Below are 17,116 nucleotides of genomic sequence, written 5' to 3' on the forward strand. Positions count from 1 at the left end.
TGGATCACGCACGTCCCGCTGGACCGGGACCAGGCACATCCCAGTGGCCCAGCCAGACCACAACATGCAGGGGGGACAGGAGTGGGTGCACGTGGCCCCCGATGGAGCAGAAGCCCCCAGCCCGGCCCGGGCAGCGCGGGGCACAGCGGGCGGGCCGGGGCTAGGGGAGCAGCCGGGGGTCGCGGGGTCCCGCCCCGGCCCCGCACTTACTTTTGAGGGCGGCGACGAGCGACTTCCCGTCCTTGATGAGCTCCTTGATGAACTTGTTGGTCTTGTCCAGCTCGGCCTCGTGGGAGCGCAGCCGCTCCCGGAACTGCGGGCTGTCTAAGCAGCACTCGCTGAACTCCAGCGCCGGCAGCCCCATGCTGCCGGGCACCGCGGGGGGAAACCGGCAAGAAACCGGGAAAAAAGGAAAAAAAAAATCAAAGGTTTGCTAAGGCGAGGCGCGCAGCCGGCCGTGCGGGGAGCCGGTGGGAGCGCGGTGCCGGGCCAGGCCGGGCCGAGCCGGGCGGAGCGGGGCCGGGCGGAGCGGCGGGAGCGGAGCCGCGGCGGGGGCGGAGCTGCCGCCGCTCTGGGGCCGCCGCCCGGGCCGGGCCCGCGCCGCCGCCGCGCCACGCCCCCCGCGCGCCGACAGCCAATGGGCGGGCCCGGCACCGCCCCTCCGCGCCCGCTCAGCCAATCGGCGGCGGGGGCGGGGAAGGGCCCGCGCGGGGCCCGGCCCAGCGGCTCCCGCACCTGGGCCGGACCCGCCCGCGGGCAGCGGTGACACCGCGGCGGCGGCCCCGGGGGCGGCCCGGCCCCGCCCCGCTCCCGTCCCGGTCCCCGCGACCCGGCCCCGCCCGCCCGTGGGGGAAGCCGCGCCCCGGCCTGCGGGAGCGCCGCTCCGGCCCGCCCCGTGCCCGCCCGGGTGGCGGCTTCGCACGTTTCTCCTCCCATCGCACATCTGTGGCGGAGATTATTGCCCGGGTTTACTGTGTGAGCTGAGAGAATAAACCCTTAATCTCCTGGAAGGGCTGGTCGTGGAGGGGCGGCGGAAGCAGCCGGCACCACCGAGGGGCTTCGGGGCCCGACCCCACCGACAAGTGCCATGACGTCCCCAAAAGAGCATCGTCCCACGGACGATGGCTGTTCACTTGTCTCCATGGCTGTCGTCACACACTCACCCGGCCACTTTGCCCTGCGACCCGTTTCCTTCAGGAACATGCCAGGAATTTGGCCCGGGCGCAGCAGCTGCCTCATCACCTCCTTCCCTCGGCTGGGAGCCTCCAGGAGCAAACTGCAGCCCACCAAACAACTGATCCTCCTCGTCAGTCTTTCTGGCTGCCATGAGGTGGATGGTGGCAGCTACTCACCTCGAAAACAGGAGAGACTATCAGTGCCAGCCCCATGGAGCTGAGAAAATCAATTTCTAATGTAAACAATGGCACCAAGTCAAGACCCAGCCATCTCAAGCCACCCTGAGCCACCCCTCGGGCAGAGACATGCACAGTGGAGCCAGCAGTGACCTCTCACCCCAGACTGTGACAAACAGACACATTTGTGGATAATCCCCAGATGACTGGAATTCCCCCGTTCTCCACCCCAGCCATCCAGGCTCGGGAGGAGGGCGAGGGCGGCTGGCGAACACGAGCCCCAGCGTGGCGCTCGTTCCGGATTGAGCGCGGCATTCCTGTCAACTCAGCCATGAAACGCAACGCGGGGCCTGTGCCAGCTTCGTGCTTCTCTGCGAACTGGGGAGAAGGGATGGTCTTGCACAAAGCTTGGGCTGACAGGATGGGCTCCAGCCCATGCCTGATGTCAAAAAGTTAATCCACCTGTGTTTTCCAGCGGGTGGATCCAGGCACAGGAACCTGACACCAGCTCAACCTTTTGTCTCTGCTTTTTTTATCCACTAAAGCACGATTCTCTCAATCTTCACACCACAGCCTAATTCAGGCTGAGTCACCACCTTCAAATATGGTTTGCGAGCCACATTTTTTTGGATGAGGCCTCCTAATTATAAAAAAGGATGTAATACTAATTACATGCTTATCTTGTAGGCAGGATATAAAGTTTAATGAGCTGTCATTTACGCCATATGCACACAGCCCCATAAAAGCACGAGATGTTATTATTTGGATTACGTTCCTTAATTCTACACTGTGCAAAGCCACAGGAGCATTATTTTGGTTTTATCCTTCTACATCACCATTGTTCTCGTTCATATTAAAAAGTGTTCCAGCACTTACTGCTAATAGAGAAGAACCTGTAACTAGATTTATAGGACACTGCCTTAGAGGATCAGAATATTTGAGGCTGGAAATTAAATTTCAGTACTTTTCCAGAACCACAGAAAGTGACAATGCTCAGACTGTCCTTTTCTGATGAAGATAGAATCAAGGCCTTACAAAGCTCTGTCACACGTGAAGCACCACACACACCACAGGACTGGAACTGAGGCCTCGGGAAGGCAGTGAGGACTTTTCTCCCCTTTTTCTGGCTTCATTCACCTGGAGACACTCATTGTGTTTGAGCTCCAAGTGTGGGAGCAGAGCAGGGCAGCACTGGGGAAAAACAGCCATGAACATCTTCCAGCTCCATTTTCCTAGGACTGTGCTTCCAAACAGTAAAAGAATATAAAATATCCTGAGTTGGAAGGGACCAACAGGGATCATCAAGTCCAACTGGTGGCCCTGCACAGGAATCCCACTATATGCCTCAAGGGAAAAACAAGCAACCAAAACCCCCAAATTCCACATCCTCCTGCCTGTAACTAACAGCAGCTTGCAACCCTCTGCAATCCCTGCCATATTTACTTGCTTTATTTTTTTAAGCAACTGGATTGTCTCACCCCAAGCGAGCCAAGTCAGCTGGACACTGTGAAGGGATCCAGTAGCTTTGCCGTTATCCCAACAGAACCCTGCCCACGGATCCCTGAGGCACAGCACTGGGCCCACCAGCTCAGCAAGCACTCCTCTGAGCCTCTCCAAGGCTGTGCTCACACATCCTTCCTGCAGATGAAAGCTGCGGCCGCTGTAATCCCACACTCCCACCCCCGAGCCCGTCCTTGACCACACATTAGCACATTCTCCCTTGCTCAGTCACCACCCCGCATCCCACAGCTCACTCGCTCGGGGAACAACGCCAGCAGAAAACTAGTCCAGCTTTAAAAACAAACAAAAAAAAATTTTAAAAGAGCAGTTTCTACCTAAATGAGCTGATTCTGGGATCAAGTAACCACAGGTGCAGGAGTGGGGGCTGCCACAGACAAGTAGGAGGAAGAGGGAGACTGACAGAGGGCAGGGTTAGAGGAGATGTTAGGAAGAAATTCTTCCCTGTGAGGGTGGTGAGGCCCTGGCACAGGTTGCCCAGAGCAGCTGCAGCTGCCCCATCCCTAGAAGTGTTCAAGGCCAGGTTGGGCAGAGACTTGGAGCAACCTGGTGTAGTGGAAGGTGTCCCTGCCCACAGCAGGAGGTTGAAACCAGAGGATCTTTAAGGTCCCTTCCAACCCAAACCACTCTATTATTCTTTGACTCCAGTAGCATCAGATCAGTCCCAGCATTATCTCTGGATGGGTCGCACAGCTGAATTAAACAGGTTTGTTTGAAAATCAGAAACTTTTTTTAGGGTGAGTTTTCCACTGGGAACATCTTCCCCATCTGAACACAGCATCTCCCCACCTCCCTATTCCTGCCACATCCTTGTGCTGGCTGCAGTTGTTACTGGTCCCCCATAAAGCAGCAATTGCTAACACGGAATGAGGAGCCACTTCTCCTCCAGGAAAGCTTTCTGCCACTTAAGTGGCACTAGTCAGGTAAAGCCAGAGTGACAGCAGGAGCGGGAGGTGGGGAACCAGCCCCATCCCCACACAGCAGCTCTGAGTTCCCATGTCAGTTCACAGCATCTCACATCTGTCCTGGAGCGACAGAGCCCTGCAGGGAGGCCGGTGCTGAGCACCAGCATCCACACACATGGACTGCAAGCCCTGCTGTGGGACCTTAAACCTGGTTATCCTACAACTGGCTTGTCTTGGGGATGACCTCCAGTCCCAGCAGCATTCCCACTGCTGTGAAAATCAGAACCAGTGTTACAGGGGAAAGGAGGGTGGAAAACAACCCACTAACTGGGTCTCACAACACCAGTGGCTTGGACACTAATGCATTTCAGCAAGTCCCAGGAGACAACAACAGGCATCCTGACTGTCAGAATCCAGGAGCTAAATGAGAGGTTTCTTGGAATTGCCCTCGGGCAGCAATGTTCAAGGTCTATTTATTATGTGACTGTATATCACACATCTTCCTTGCTCCCAGGATTTTTTTATTGAGCTAGGCACAGATGAGGCATTGTATATGGCAAAAATAAAACAACCTTGTTCCAGATAACACATTAGACCACTGCAATGGATCTCTGTGAATTCCCTGTTGTAATACAAAGGGCATGTATTGACCTGTTGTACTGACAACTTTCCAAGAGATCTGATCCTTGACCATGGACCTTTTGCTGGCTGTGAATACAACTCCAGGGTTGCATTCAATACAACACCAAGGGCTTCCCCTTCTCCCATGTCATCCTGGAAGTGTGCTCTGGGTGTTCTTATTTGGTACTTTTCCATGTGAATGCAGCAAACAGCCTTAGTGACACCTTCAGTGTAGCAGAGTGCTCCCTCCACCGAGCATTTATGAGCTTTACATATAACTGTCATGATTTTACATATATATATATATACATATTACAGTGGAACAGTACTTTTCCTTCCCGCGTTGCACCTCTAGCAATCACACATGAATTTCCACCTACTCAGTTCTTTTTTTCCCTTCTCTAGCTCACTTTTCTCCTTACAGTCCCTCCTCCTGGCCTTCAGGCAGATTTGCAGGGGTGGGCGAAACAAGACAGAAGATGGGAACAGCAGTGACACAGCTCAGCCTCTGCAGCAGGACAGATCTCCCTGAAGTGAAAAGCAAACCAGGCTGGGGTTCCTGCTCCATCTACAAACTCTCCTCAGCTCACACTTGTTAACTCCAATAATTTTTTGCAATACTCGTCAGTAGCCACTTGTGCTGCCAAGTCTTCCCAGACACCAGAGGTTTGGTAACTGGTTTTGGAAGCTGGTTTCCCTTTGAATGGGAATATCGATGCGATATACTATTAGTCAGCCTGCGGTGTCCTACTTGCCACAATGATCTCCACATCTATCTCCTTCCAGGTCCCTAAATCAGTGTTCATGCCTTGGGCAATGAGTTCCTCTTCCCCACAGAGAGCACGGTGCTGTAACCGTAGCTGCTATAAGCCTGTTGTCTATTTAGGCTAATTGGCTTTGCCTCCTGCTCGTGCTCTGCAGCGCTCGCACCCGTCCAGACGTGCCCAGGACGTGCCAGCTCCTTACGGCGCCGCCTTTGCCAAGCCACTCGCCTGGCACGTGCCTCTGGGAGGCATCTGGGAACACCAAGGAGACAGCAGGAATCTCAGGGACAAAGCCCACGGGCAGTGCATCCGAGGGGAGCTGTCTCCAGGAGATGCACCATTCGCTTTCATTTTCCTGGCAGGTGTCAGAGCAGATAGACTGAGACCCAGCTCCTGGTGCAGCAAGCACAGGGACACTCCTCAGGCTCAAGAGTTTTCTGGTTCTTGTGCTTTTAGCCAGTTTAGGAAGTTGTTTCCCTTGATTCCTTGTTAAAAATAAAAGCAAACCTTCTCACTACTCTTCGGCCAAAACACTGAGCAGCCATGTGTATCCCTGAACCCCTCAGCTGCCCCCTCAGCTTTGCTAACCAGGTCTGTCCTTTCACACTGCAGAGGTGGTACTTTGCCACTTGATTTTTGGCACAATTCCCCAGAATGCTTCTTGCCTCTCCCTTCCCCAATTTCAGGGGCAGCTTACTTACATTTTTACTACTTCATTAAGGTTTAAATTCTGCTCCAACCCTGCAAACTTCCCTCCCACTGTCCAAGTTTGTGACCCCATCCCATCCTGCTGACAGGATGCCAAACCAGGGTCCTCCCCAGAGCAAAGTGATACTCAAAAACCCCTGTGGCTTTTCCTAGCCTGATGTTAAGCTTTGACTTTTGTTTCCAGGATGATCTTCATGATGCTGCAGTCAGGCTTCCACACTCAATGTTTCTTTTGTCTCTCCATAATCTGGTGATGGTATTGATGGTGATCAAAGGCACCATGGGAGCCTTATGCTGAAGCACCATGAAAAGCAGCTTTTAGAATCACCGTGCATGGGTCTGTGGTCACCCTGCCCTGCCCAGGAATGGGACATAAAATAACTTACAAACCAGAAACATTATTTTAAAGAGTAATGTCTTAATGGGGAGATTGCAGAGGCTCCTTTTCCCGGCAGCACAAGTCCCTGTTTGACTCAAGCCACAATGACCCGTTCTCTGTCTCCCTTTGGAGCAGCATTCCCACTGTAAATGTTAACGGCGCTGTGCACACATGTGGGACAGAACAAAGCTCTGCTTTATCACCCGCCGTCGCGGCGTGAGCCCGTCTGTGTTACAGATCACGAAGGCAGCGGCTGCAAGGTCACAGCTTCTGGAGATGTGACACTCGTTCAAGCACAAAGATGAGGGTAGGATATTGCTGGGTCACGGAGCTGGGATGTCTAGAGGCATTTAGCACGTTTAACGTGATGCAGGAAGATCACACAAGGGAATTTCATACAACTGTGTGGGTTGAAAGGGACCTGCAAGATTATCCAGTTCCAACTCCCTGCCATGGGCAGGGATATCTTCCACTAGACCAGGCTGCTCCAAGCCCCATCCAACCTGGCCTTGAACACTTCCAGGGATGGAGCAGCCACAATTCCAGTGTTTACTAGCGTATCTGTATATTTAGTTACCTTCAGGCAAAGACAGGGTTAGTGCTGCTGATCATCACTGTTCCCTTACTCATGGTCCAGGCTACATCTCATCCTGAGGGAAGGGTGGGCTTCCAGCATCACCATTCCCTTCATCTGTGGTTTTTCACCATGCTGTCCAAAAGCTTCACTAGCTCCTTTCCTATCCAGGCCTCACCTGCCCAGGGATTCTGCAGAGCAGAGTAGTGGATATTTAGCAAGTGGGGGGAAGAAGGGAATCTGCTCCCTGCAGGTGCCAGAGAAGTGGCAAAGGAAACATTACTACAGGCCCTTAAGGAAGTTCTTACCAACAGAAAACAATAAGACATACATAAGTAAGAAGAGTTTCAACCTTGGGATTTTTTTGGTGAATCCCGTAAGAGGGGAGGGGTAGACACAGCACACAATAAGGAAAACCCAGGATGCATTGCTGTGATGAAAATATTTTTTGAAGAAAGAGCTGGTCATAGATGTCCTCTAAATTCTCCAGGAAGAAGATAAAAGGCCTGACAGGTGCATTTTGGGCAGGGATAAGGCATCAAGCAGCTGCCCAAGGTACAGCTAAACATACAAAGGCAAAGTCAGAAACAAGCTCTCAATTAAATGGAAAAGTGAAATTAGTCATTAGTCATGCCCCTGGGAGTCACTGCAGTACAGGAAGCTGAAATGGAAAAGTAAGGGAACCGAGGGCTATGAAATCTTCAAAGATATCTATGGAAGAAGTATTTAAATAACCGAGTTAATTATAGAAATGACAAAGTTTCATTGTCAGGAAAGGCCAAACAGTCTGTCTATTCTTACTTTTATTTTTTGGGGAAATACAAAGTCTCCTCAAAGCCCCAGCCAAGCAGCTGCCACTCATTTCCTCTCCAAACACAAAATATCAGCTTTATCCATGTTCTACATGGGAGCTTTGGTCTTATAATGCTCCATGGAAAAAGAATTCCACAGGTGTTACACAGGGACTTGTGGTAAGAAGAGGGAGCAACAGGCAGGAGAGCAGAACCCCAAGGAGCTGGAGATGCTTAGAAAAGCTTAGATGTACATCTTAGAGATAGAACAGCAGCAAGCAGCATACAGAGACATAACCTGCACCAAGCCCAAAACCAAGGCAGGAAAGGTTTTGGCCATTAGCTGCATTAAACACTACTATGCCCCATTCAATCACTTGCCTTTGGAGGAGCTGGAGGCAAGTCCCAGTGCATCCCAGGAGGATCCCAGGAGGATCCCAGCAGGTGCCACTGCTCCCAGGCTGGGTGCTCAGCACAGCCACAAGCACTGCAAAGCTCCCCAAAAGGTTACAGTCCCCCAGAGCAGCAGTACTTAAACCCTGCTCCGCCCTGTATCCCATCAGCACTCCTTGCAGCTGATCCCTCTCCCAGCAACACCTGGGGAGGGTCAGCCCTTCATAGGGAGCACCTGGAAGACCAGAGTCATAGAATCACAGAAGGGAACTTAAAGGCCATCCCATTCCACAGACCAAAGGGATCCAGCTGGGACCAAGCCTGCCCCATGAGTTCAATTCCCAGTCCCACAGGCACTCTGGGCTTGCCTTCATCATGTGTCAAAGTCCAGTGGCAGCCTGGAATCAGACTGCAGACATGCAGTGGATAACCCATCCCTAAGGATTCCTGTGCCTAAGGGGGCAGGATCCATGCCAGGAGGATGGGGGCTGCTTCTCACAGGCACCTCTGGAGGGGTGTGAAGCTGTACAAAACCTCCGACCACTTAAGTGGGGTTATATTATCACAAGACAATTCCAAGGAGAGGAATGTTTTCCCAAAATTTGTATAACCACTGGAAAAAAGTCACAAACCACTGTGAAATTGAGCTGAAGCTGTGTTTCCAGGAATTAGAACCAGAAGTTCCCAAACCAAACTCTAGTTTCCTTTTTGGAGGGGCTCCAGAGATGTCTGCTGTGCATTAGCCCTGGTACGACCCGTACCAGGGATGTAAGCGCTGCCTCTCCCTGTGTAAATAGTAATTTCCTCCTGGTGCTGCTCAGTGGTCCCAGACCTCGATGTTCCCTCTTTTTCTGTCTCTGTTTCTGGAATGTGGATGGAGATTTTCCTCTCCCCAGCACTCAGTGACCACCCCTACACATGTGCCACTTTACAGCAACTCCCTACTGTTGGCTTAAGCACAAATCGTTTGAATTTTAATAATTAGGCAAGGCCACTGCCTTTCCTGCATAAAAATATCTTCAAACAGCTTCTCCAGATTCCTGTGGAATTCCCCACTAACTATCCCAACCATGCCTGGAAGTCCAGACAAAGGGCTGGAGTTTGGAGGAGCTGGTCACCGTGGTCCCCCTGCCCAACCCTCCAGAGGTTGCAGCCCCCCGGTGTCACCGTACCCTGCACCCAAGTCACCTCCACCTGTTTTTAGCTGTGCGTGTCATTTGTCCCCTGCTCTGACCTCTCAGGGGTTGACATTTCCATCTCTCAGCAGAAGACAGGGAATGGTGGCTGAGGGACTGTGAGGGTCCCCAAGGGGCTGGGTGTGATGGGGCCTCAGGATTGCAGGGGTGCTGAGCCGGCTGGCCAAGAGGAGCTGGAAGGGGCAGGATCTGACAGGCTGCAGCTAGACTGGCTTACAAGAAAAGGGAATAAGAACCAGAAAACAGATTTGCAATTAATGAATGTAAGAAGGAAGATAAGGAGCAGCCCTGTGGGGAGCTGTGCCAGCCATCCGTGTGTCCAGCAGCTGAGCCCACAGCCAGAGAGCAGCCAAGGCTTTGAATTCAAGGAAGTTCTGTCCTGCCTCAGGGAGGTGGCTTCTTCCAAACCCAGAGGATCAGAGGCTGGAGCTCAGCATTCCCACTCAATGTCCTGCAGAGCCTGCCCATGTCCAGGGGTTTGTAGGGGGTAGGGAGCAGAGACTGGACTGTGGCAGTGAGGCATGCAAACTGCCTCCCAGGACTGGGTTTGCCTGCAAACCGAGTGGGCTGTGTGGTACAGCATCCCCCAAGGAGCAGCATGTGGTGAGACACAGGCCCAACAAACATCAGGTGGGTGTTAAACTGGTTGGGGGGGAGGGGGGGTGTGAAGTTCAGTACAGTGCTGGTACCTGCAGCTCAGTGGTGTGACATTCCACTATAGCCCAGAGCTCTCCAAGGAGATGGATGACGATGGACAGTGCCATTCCAGTGATGCCAGCAACAGCCAGATCTTGGTGCCTTCTTTAACCCACTTTTATCATGTCAGCACCAAAACACATCACCCAGCCAGAAAACCTGCCTGTCCCCACAGATCAGTGACTGAGACAGCACGTGAGGCGGCAGCTGTGGGAGCAGGAGAACAAAATTATCCTCATCATCTCAATTATTTTCCAGGCACATATTTCATCTGCTCAAGGTTATGGTGTGAAGTGTCCTCCCAGCGCTGGGTATGTCTGGGCACGTGCAGCTCCCGAGGCAGGGGCGCAGTAACCAGATCAGCTCCTCACACTCACCTTGCCGAGCAAACCCCGGTGCGGGCACTGCACCGTGTTTGCTTTCATGGAGGTGCTGGCAGAGGACGTGCCCTTGAAACGTGCAGATAAGATACTGATGATGGGGAGCAATTCCACTTGCTATTAAAAACATCCAGAGACTGGAGAGCTCCTCATCTGATACCTGCTGCAAGGGCACGCCAGGCGCCGTGGCAGCCTTGGGACGTCCCGCGGGCACTGCACCTGTGCCGGGCACTGTGGCAGCTCCAGGGGGCCCCATGGGCATCCCTGGCTGCTCCAGGCACCACAGCAGCCTCGGGGGATCACACGAGCATTGCTGCCCACTCTGCCCATGCCCAGCCACACATCAGCTTCCCGGGGTCAGCATCGAAATGCGTGTCCCCCCACAGCACTCTCCTTTCCAATCCTGCTTCTCAGAGAGCAGAGGTCCCTTTCCATGCCAAAAATCAGAAATGGGTCCCCCAGAAACCAATAATGATTCCCAGTCAAGTGGTCTGGCCTTGTTTGTTCCCCTCCCGTTTGGGTCCCTTTGCTGTCCCCATCCCGTGGCAGGACACAGGAGGACCAGGGGCTCTGCAATCCATTCATATGCTTGTTTATATTCACTTGGCTTCTGTGATATGGTTTGGAACTGTAAAAATATGTTATTTACTGTACAATTAAATATTTGTTTTCTAGTGGCTTGGACTTGGGTGAACTGCAGTTTCTACAATACCCTTTAAGCATGACTTACTATCTTCCTCACTGCCTTCCGTTTTTTACCATTAATACCCTCACTTTCCATTCCTTTAGTGGCTGCAGTGAGCTTTGCTGGGGACTTTACATAGTAAAAAATGAAACAAAAAATTCTCAAAGGAACAGATGCAAAGATTTAAAAGATTACTTTGCAATTGAATCCATCTCTCCTAATTTGATCTGCAGGAAGTGCAGTGGCAAACTGAATAAAGAATATTTTTTAATTAATCAAGAGTACTTCCCCTACACGTACATTGGCCCAGCCCAGGCACCCAATTACTGTATTTTTAATGATGACAGTGCCATGACATATTCGAGTGGACTGTCACAGCCTCTGCCTGTGGATTATCTGCTTCACCAGCACTTCCCACAGTGCTGTGTTTAGCTCTGGATGGCTGTTGTTTCCAGCAGGAGCCTGGCAGGGAAGGGCTCAGTTTCCGCCAGCCGAGCTCTGCCCTGGGCTCCCATGTCCCTGGCAGTGTGTGACACGTTGTTCCACGGGGATAAGCTCAGCTCAGTGCTTCTGTCAGGTTGTCCATGTTTGATCCATGGTGTGGTTTTTGGAGTTGTCCTGTGCAGGGCCAGGAATTGGACTTGATGATCCTTGTGAATCCCTTCCAGCTCAGGCTCTTCCACGATTTTATGATCCAGGTGGCTCCTAATTTTGCTGTTTTCTGGACAAAAATCTCTTAAATGCAATTCAGTGTAAAAACCCAAATTATTTCCTTCACTTCTTCTAGAAGTGGGCAAGTTCCCCATTCATTTGGTACTTCCCAGCTGGACCCTGACCACTCCATTTCCCTGTGCATCCAGGGGCCACAGCGCGGTCAGACCCCCCAGCCAGGCCAGACCCCCCCCACACTGCACAGCCCCACACTCAGCACCCAGGACAAGGCCAAACTGCAATTTTCTGGGTTAATTGCCAGGATGCCAGTGCAGGGGAGAGACAGAGATTCCTTTGTGCCGGCTCCAAGTGCCTCTGTTCCAGGAGAACGGCTTATAACCGACCTTGCTTTGTGTGCCCAGCCCTGGCTTGACGCTGTTTGCACAAGTGGCTGGGCTGACAAAGACAAAATCAGGAATTCTTGGAGATTTTGGGCAGTGAGGTATCTCCTGGAGCAGCTCTCAGACACAGAAGTCCCAGTTTTCATCAAGGGTTCAGATCAGAAAATCCAATGCTGCAATGAGCAGAGCTGACATTCCTGGGAGAGCTGACGCTCCGGGGTCCTGGGCTGCCCTCCTTGCCCTCCCCTCATGCAGTGAGGGAGCAAAAACCTTCTGATGCAGCAAGGCAAAGAAAGTTCCACCAGTGGCACACATTGGGAGAGCTGAGATCCTTCAAGTCCATCCATCTCTGTGACCTCAGTCCTGCCAGGTCCAGCCCCGCAGTGCCAGCATCCACTGGGCTTCATCCTGCTCATGCCAAAATGAGGAGAAAAAAAGTCTGTTTCCATTGTCAAGCACATGGGAAATCAAATGAAAGCCCAGCACCACACAAGGACCAGCCAGGACAGCTCTGAGGGGGCCCTACACAGAAGGGACTTTCCCACCTTTCCTTCCGAGCCACCACTGCCGGTGACAGACACCGCCCTGGCTCACGGAGCCAGTTCTTTCCCAAGTGGGAAGAAAACTGCCTTGGCTTGGCTTCCAGGAAAGCAAGGGCAACTACAAAAGCTGTGGAAACCACACAACAATCAGAGGAAAGAGGAAAGTGATGCTGATGAGCAGATACTGGCTCTGAGCCTCACCTTGGTGGGGGCTGGGAACAACAGCAGCTACGACAAAGGGTGGATGAAGGAGCAGCAGAGATGCACCACTTCCTGCTCAGGGGAATTACCTGGGTGGCAGCAGCTCCCAAAGTCAGGAAGGTTAAAGGCAGCCAGAGCTGGATAACCTGAGCCCAAGGAGCCTCCTGGGCAGTCCATGGTTTTTAATATGGATATAAATATAGATTTGTGTTTATATATAAGTGACACAGGTTGCCCAGAGAAGCTGCAGCTGCCCCATCCCTAGAAGTATTCAAGGCCAAGTTGGACAGGGCCTGGAGAAACCTGGTCTGGTGGAAGGTCTCCCTGCCCAGGGGTGTGGGACTAGACAAGCTTTACGGTCCCTTCCAACCCAAGTCATTCCATGATTTCTATGATTTCTATGATTCTATATTTTGCAAGGCTGGGATGAGGGAATAGCAAGCATGCTGGTGGGTTCTTGGCAGGTCTCAGGAAAAAGCTGTGTCAGTGGATTGATGCTGTTCATGATGGAGCAGGAACTGCAGGGAAGAAACATCATTGGGAAGCAGGGGAGAAGGACAAATGATTCCTGTCAAGCTAACTTGATCTATTTTTAGATAAAACTGTAATTAAGTCAGTACTTGATAATAGTAGGACTTTTAAGGTAATAGGGCTTCTGTTAGGTATCTAAATACGACATGGCACATATTAAATGAATCAGGAGACGTCTGTTGTCTCTGGAATGTAATTACAAGAGAAGAGGCCTCGTTTGGTTAGTGTATCCAGGAGAGTCCTTTGGGAATCAGCTCTTGACTCTGAACTAGTGCCGAGGGGAGTAAACAATGTTCGTTTCAATTTGTTAAAATACAAAGGCTGGGAGTCATTCCTCAGGATGGGGTGCTCCCTCCTGGGAAACGGTGACTGGGAAAGACCAAAAGGATCCTGGTGAAGGAGCTGGGACTGAGAGCAATGTGCGAGACCATGGCAAAGACAAACAAAATTACAGTCCTGTGTGTCTGGCTGGGTAAGTGACAGGTTCTGGCAGAGATCAGGCAGAGCAAGAGGATCTTAATGAGGAGCTCCTGCCTTGCTTACAGGGGCAGAGCCTCATCCCCACCTGTGCTCATGCAGGAAGCAAAACCAAGCCTGGAGCACCTGCAGTGGCTTTTGGAAGACAGCAGAGGTAACGTGGGACCCAGGTCCAGAGGTGAGTGCGCTGCCAGCTGTGCACAGGGCCAGCCGTACCTGAGGTGGATGCACCACAAGATGAGTACATGGGTGTGACACCAGGTGCCAGATGTGCACGGTGCCAGATGTGCACAGTGCCAGATGTACCAGAGGTGGGTGCACTGCCAGCTGTGCATGTGGATGTGACACCAAATGTGCACAGTGCCAGATGTACCTGCTGCCACTCGGCCAGAACTGCCAGCTTTGCTGCCACTCAGATATGCCCCAGCTGTGGATGCTGCACCTAAACGAGCTTCAGATGCCTCATGGCTGCCAGTTGTGCCACAGCCAACACAGCTGTGCCAGGGCCCCAGCTGTGCCCCAGCTCCAGACGTGCCCCCTCGGCAGTGCCATTGCCCCTTCTCCCCTTTGCCCTGTGCCCCAGATGTGCCACATCCCCCAGCGGTGCCCCACTCAGCTGTGCCTTACCCCCAGCGGTGCCCGCCTCCCCATCCAGCTGTGTCCAGATGCTCCAGCTGCGGCCCCGCTGCGCCCTCTGGCGGCCCCGACGCCTCCCTGCACCTCCCTCTTCTTCAGGGTTTTCCCTTCTCAGTCGTTTTATTCATCTTTTCCTTTGCTAAAACCTCTGTTACTTTTATAAAGTAATTGGTTTCCCCCGGAGCCCTCCCCAGAGATTGTTCCAAAGGGGTAAACTGGCTTCTTAGGAGTTAATGGTTATCAAAATTCACCTCGTTATTATAAATACCATAATTTGCAGCAAGTGCAACAGAAAAACTTTGACTCTGGTGGGGTTCATGATGAAAGTTCCCATTCCCCCTAAAAGAGAAGAGAGCATTTAATAGGTGTCAGAGAGGAATTCCTTATTAAGTCCTTATGTGACCTAAAACTGCTTAATGGGCAGTAGTAACAAGAAAACAATTACATATATTCTTACATATAAATAATATATTTTAACTTTATAGTTTTATATATATTTAATGTACATTTTATGTATTTATTATATTTTATATATATTTAATATATAGAATAAAAAAAAATAAAGACTGGGAAACAGGCTGAAAAAAATGGGCCTCAAATTTTTGAACCTGAATTTTTCCACTCATGTAACACACCTCTGGAATAACCCATTTCTCTGTAACACAAATCACACTGACCTCTGACTGAAGTCTCACATGGTGGGTCCTGTACTTCGCTTGTCCCGTGCTGCCATGTGCCACCTGCCCACAGTGCTGTGGAGTCAGTGCTGAAACCCTCTTCTTTCATAGCTGAACTGGGGAGAGGGAAATTCAGGTTTCTCTGAGACTCATCAACGAGTTTCAGTCATACAAAGACCCAATTTAGGCAGCCAAACGTGCCGTGACAGCACCCACTCCTCCCACCATCCACCGTGAAAGGGCACGGATGTGTCTGCAGTGACACCTGCACGTGGGGACAGCGAGAGCCAGTGTCACATCCCAGACATCCATGTTCTGCCCCACTCCTGCCCATGCAGGGGTCACTCCTGCATCCCCTGAGCCACAGAGCCAGGCTGCCCTTCCCCAGCACCCCACTGGCCCCCCTCAACTTCATCCGTGGGGCTGAAAGACATAAATGGGATTAAAATAGTCAGTCCTGACAGTGCTGAGCGTTTGACACCAGGATGTGCCCAAGGATGTCCCCAGCAGAGCCCCTAGGGCAGGGACAGGCAGGACACAGCACAGACCCCCAGAGTTCCCCCCCTCACCCATGTCCCCACCTGTCCATCTCCTCCAGGTGCTGGTGGGATGCTCCCAGCCAGAAGGAGGGGAATGATGGGCAGCACACAGAGTCAGGGCTTTCAGTGGTTCATTCCAAGGCTGCTAAAAGCTCCAAGCATATTTTTAATGCATTTATCTCCCATCAGCTTCCTGCCAGGCTGGTCTGGGGGGGAAACGGGCAGAAAGAGGCAAATGGTGCTGGGGAGACTCCGACTCTGCAGCTGAGCCAGTGCCAGTGAGAGCCCTGGTCCCAAAGGGCAGGGGGAGGCCATGGGATGGTGGGGTGACCAGGCACAGTGTGCTCACCACAGCCTGCTTCCATCACCCCTCGGCTGCACAGAGCAGAACACAACAGAAAGGGCTCTGCAGCAAGAGAGGGAAAGGGCTGGAAGCAGGCACGGACCATGAGCCGGTGGCAGGGCTTCACCCCATCCTGCAAGCAGACAGGCAGAGGTCCTGGAGGGCCTCCGGGAAAGGGGGAGGCTGGATTCAATCCTTGTCTTTCACCTGGGCTGGAGTCCAGCCCCAAAATAGCTGTCCAAAAACAAGATCACATGAGAGGAAAAAAATAGCAAGGCGAAGGATTATCCATACTTCCTTGTCCTATGTGGGTGCAGAGCAGCAGCCGGCACTGCCAGCCACGGTGTCGCTCTGGTGTCTGCCGGCCAACACCAGCCACTGCCCAGGACCTGGCACATTCCCGGTGCTTGTGCCCATCTGAGGGACCTTGCCTTGCTCTGGGACACCCGTGAGTGCTGCGAGGGGTGTGGGTACGATTGCTGTGGGAGCTGCTGGCTCCGGGAAGTGGGGCAAGGGGCAGGGTGACCCCAGCTTCCCAGCCGCCTCTGCCACCCAGCCCTGCACACTCCGACTGACCCTCAGGTGAGTGCCTCTTCCAGAATTCCCCATTTCCCCCTGGCAGAGCACCCTGCAGAGCCACAGCCTCCCAGGGGCTTTGGAGCCCCTTCTTAAAGAGTCTACACCGCACGGTCCTGGTTCCGGAACTCCTGGCCAAGCTTACCAGCTCGGCCACACGTGTGGCACTGGGGAACAACTGGGGTTTCCTTTTCCTCCCTCCAGCTCTGGCAGGAGTGGCTTTCTACCATCGTGAAGTACCCAGCTTGTACTGGGCTGAGCAGTGCTCACTGAGTCCTTCCAGGAATACCACTCCAAAAGGGATGGAACCAAAGCCGAAGGCTGGGGGATCTTATGGATCTCATTTTAAATATGCAGGACGTTTCGCCTAAGTTGTCTTTGCTGCAGGACCGTGGTTTGTGGGGATAAGGAGCTGCTGGGGCAGCAGGTGCTGGGGCTCAGCTGCCCACACACACACTGCCTGCGTGAGCTGGTGCCAGGCAGAGAGAAGCACCTACAGCTTCCTCGGGGCTCCATAGTTAATTATTCACTGTGCTTCCAAACAACCCCAGGAAGTGTGCATTATTTATGGGACTCAGAG

At 52.5% G+C, this 17,116-nt stretch overlaps 1 protein-coding gene and 1 long non-coding RNA gene across 4 annotated transcripts in view; both read right to left on the minus strand.

Moving 5' to 3' along the window:
• ARHGAP26 (Rho GTPase activating protein 26) overlaps positions 1–536 on the minus strand; it is a 116,368-nt gene extending 115,832 nt beyond the window's left edge. For 2 of the 3 annotated variants that reach the window (XM_064671654.1, XM_064671656.1), the window contains exon 1: positions 211–536. In XM_064671654.1, coding sequence (XP_064527724.1) covers positions 211–364 — 154 coding nt within the window. In that variant the 5' untranslated portion in view covers positions 365–536. The remainder of the gene's footprint in view (positions 1–210) is intronic. The other variant, XM_064671655.1, reaches the window with a different exon arrangement.
• Positions 537–10,853: 10,317 nt separating this feature from the next.
• On the minus strand, positions 10,854–16,285 carry LOC135422488 (uncharacterized). The gene is made up of 2 exons (XR_010434501.1): positions 14,393–16,285; positions 10,854–12,422 (listed from the first exon to the last, which is right to left on the minus strand). It is a non-coding gene; the product is annotated as an uncharacterized LOC135422488 (long non-coding RNA).
• Between the last annotated feature and the right edge of the window lie 831 nt (positions 16,286–17,116).

The sequence above is a fragment of the Pseudopipra pipra genome, chromosome 15 (assembly GCF_036250125.1).
Source record: "Pseudopipra pipra isolate bDixPip1 chromosome 15, bDixPip1.hap1, whole genome shotgun sequence".
NCBI lineage: Eukaryota > Metazoa > Chordata > Aves > Passeriformes > Pipridae > Pseudopipra > Pseudopipra pipra.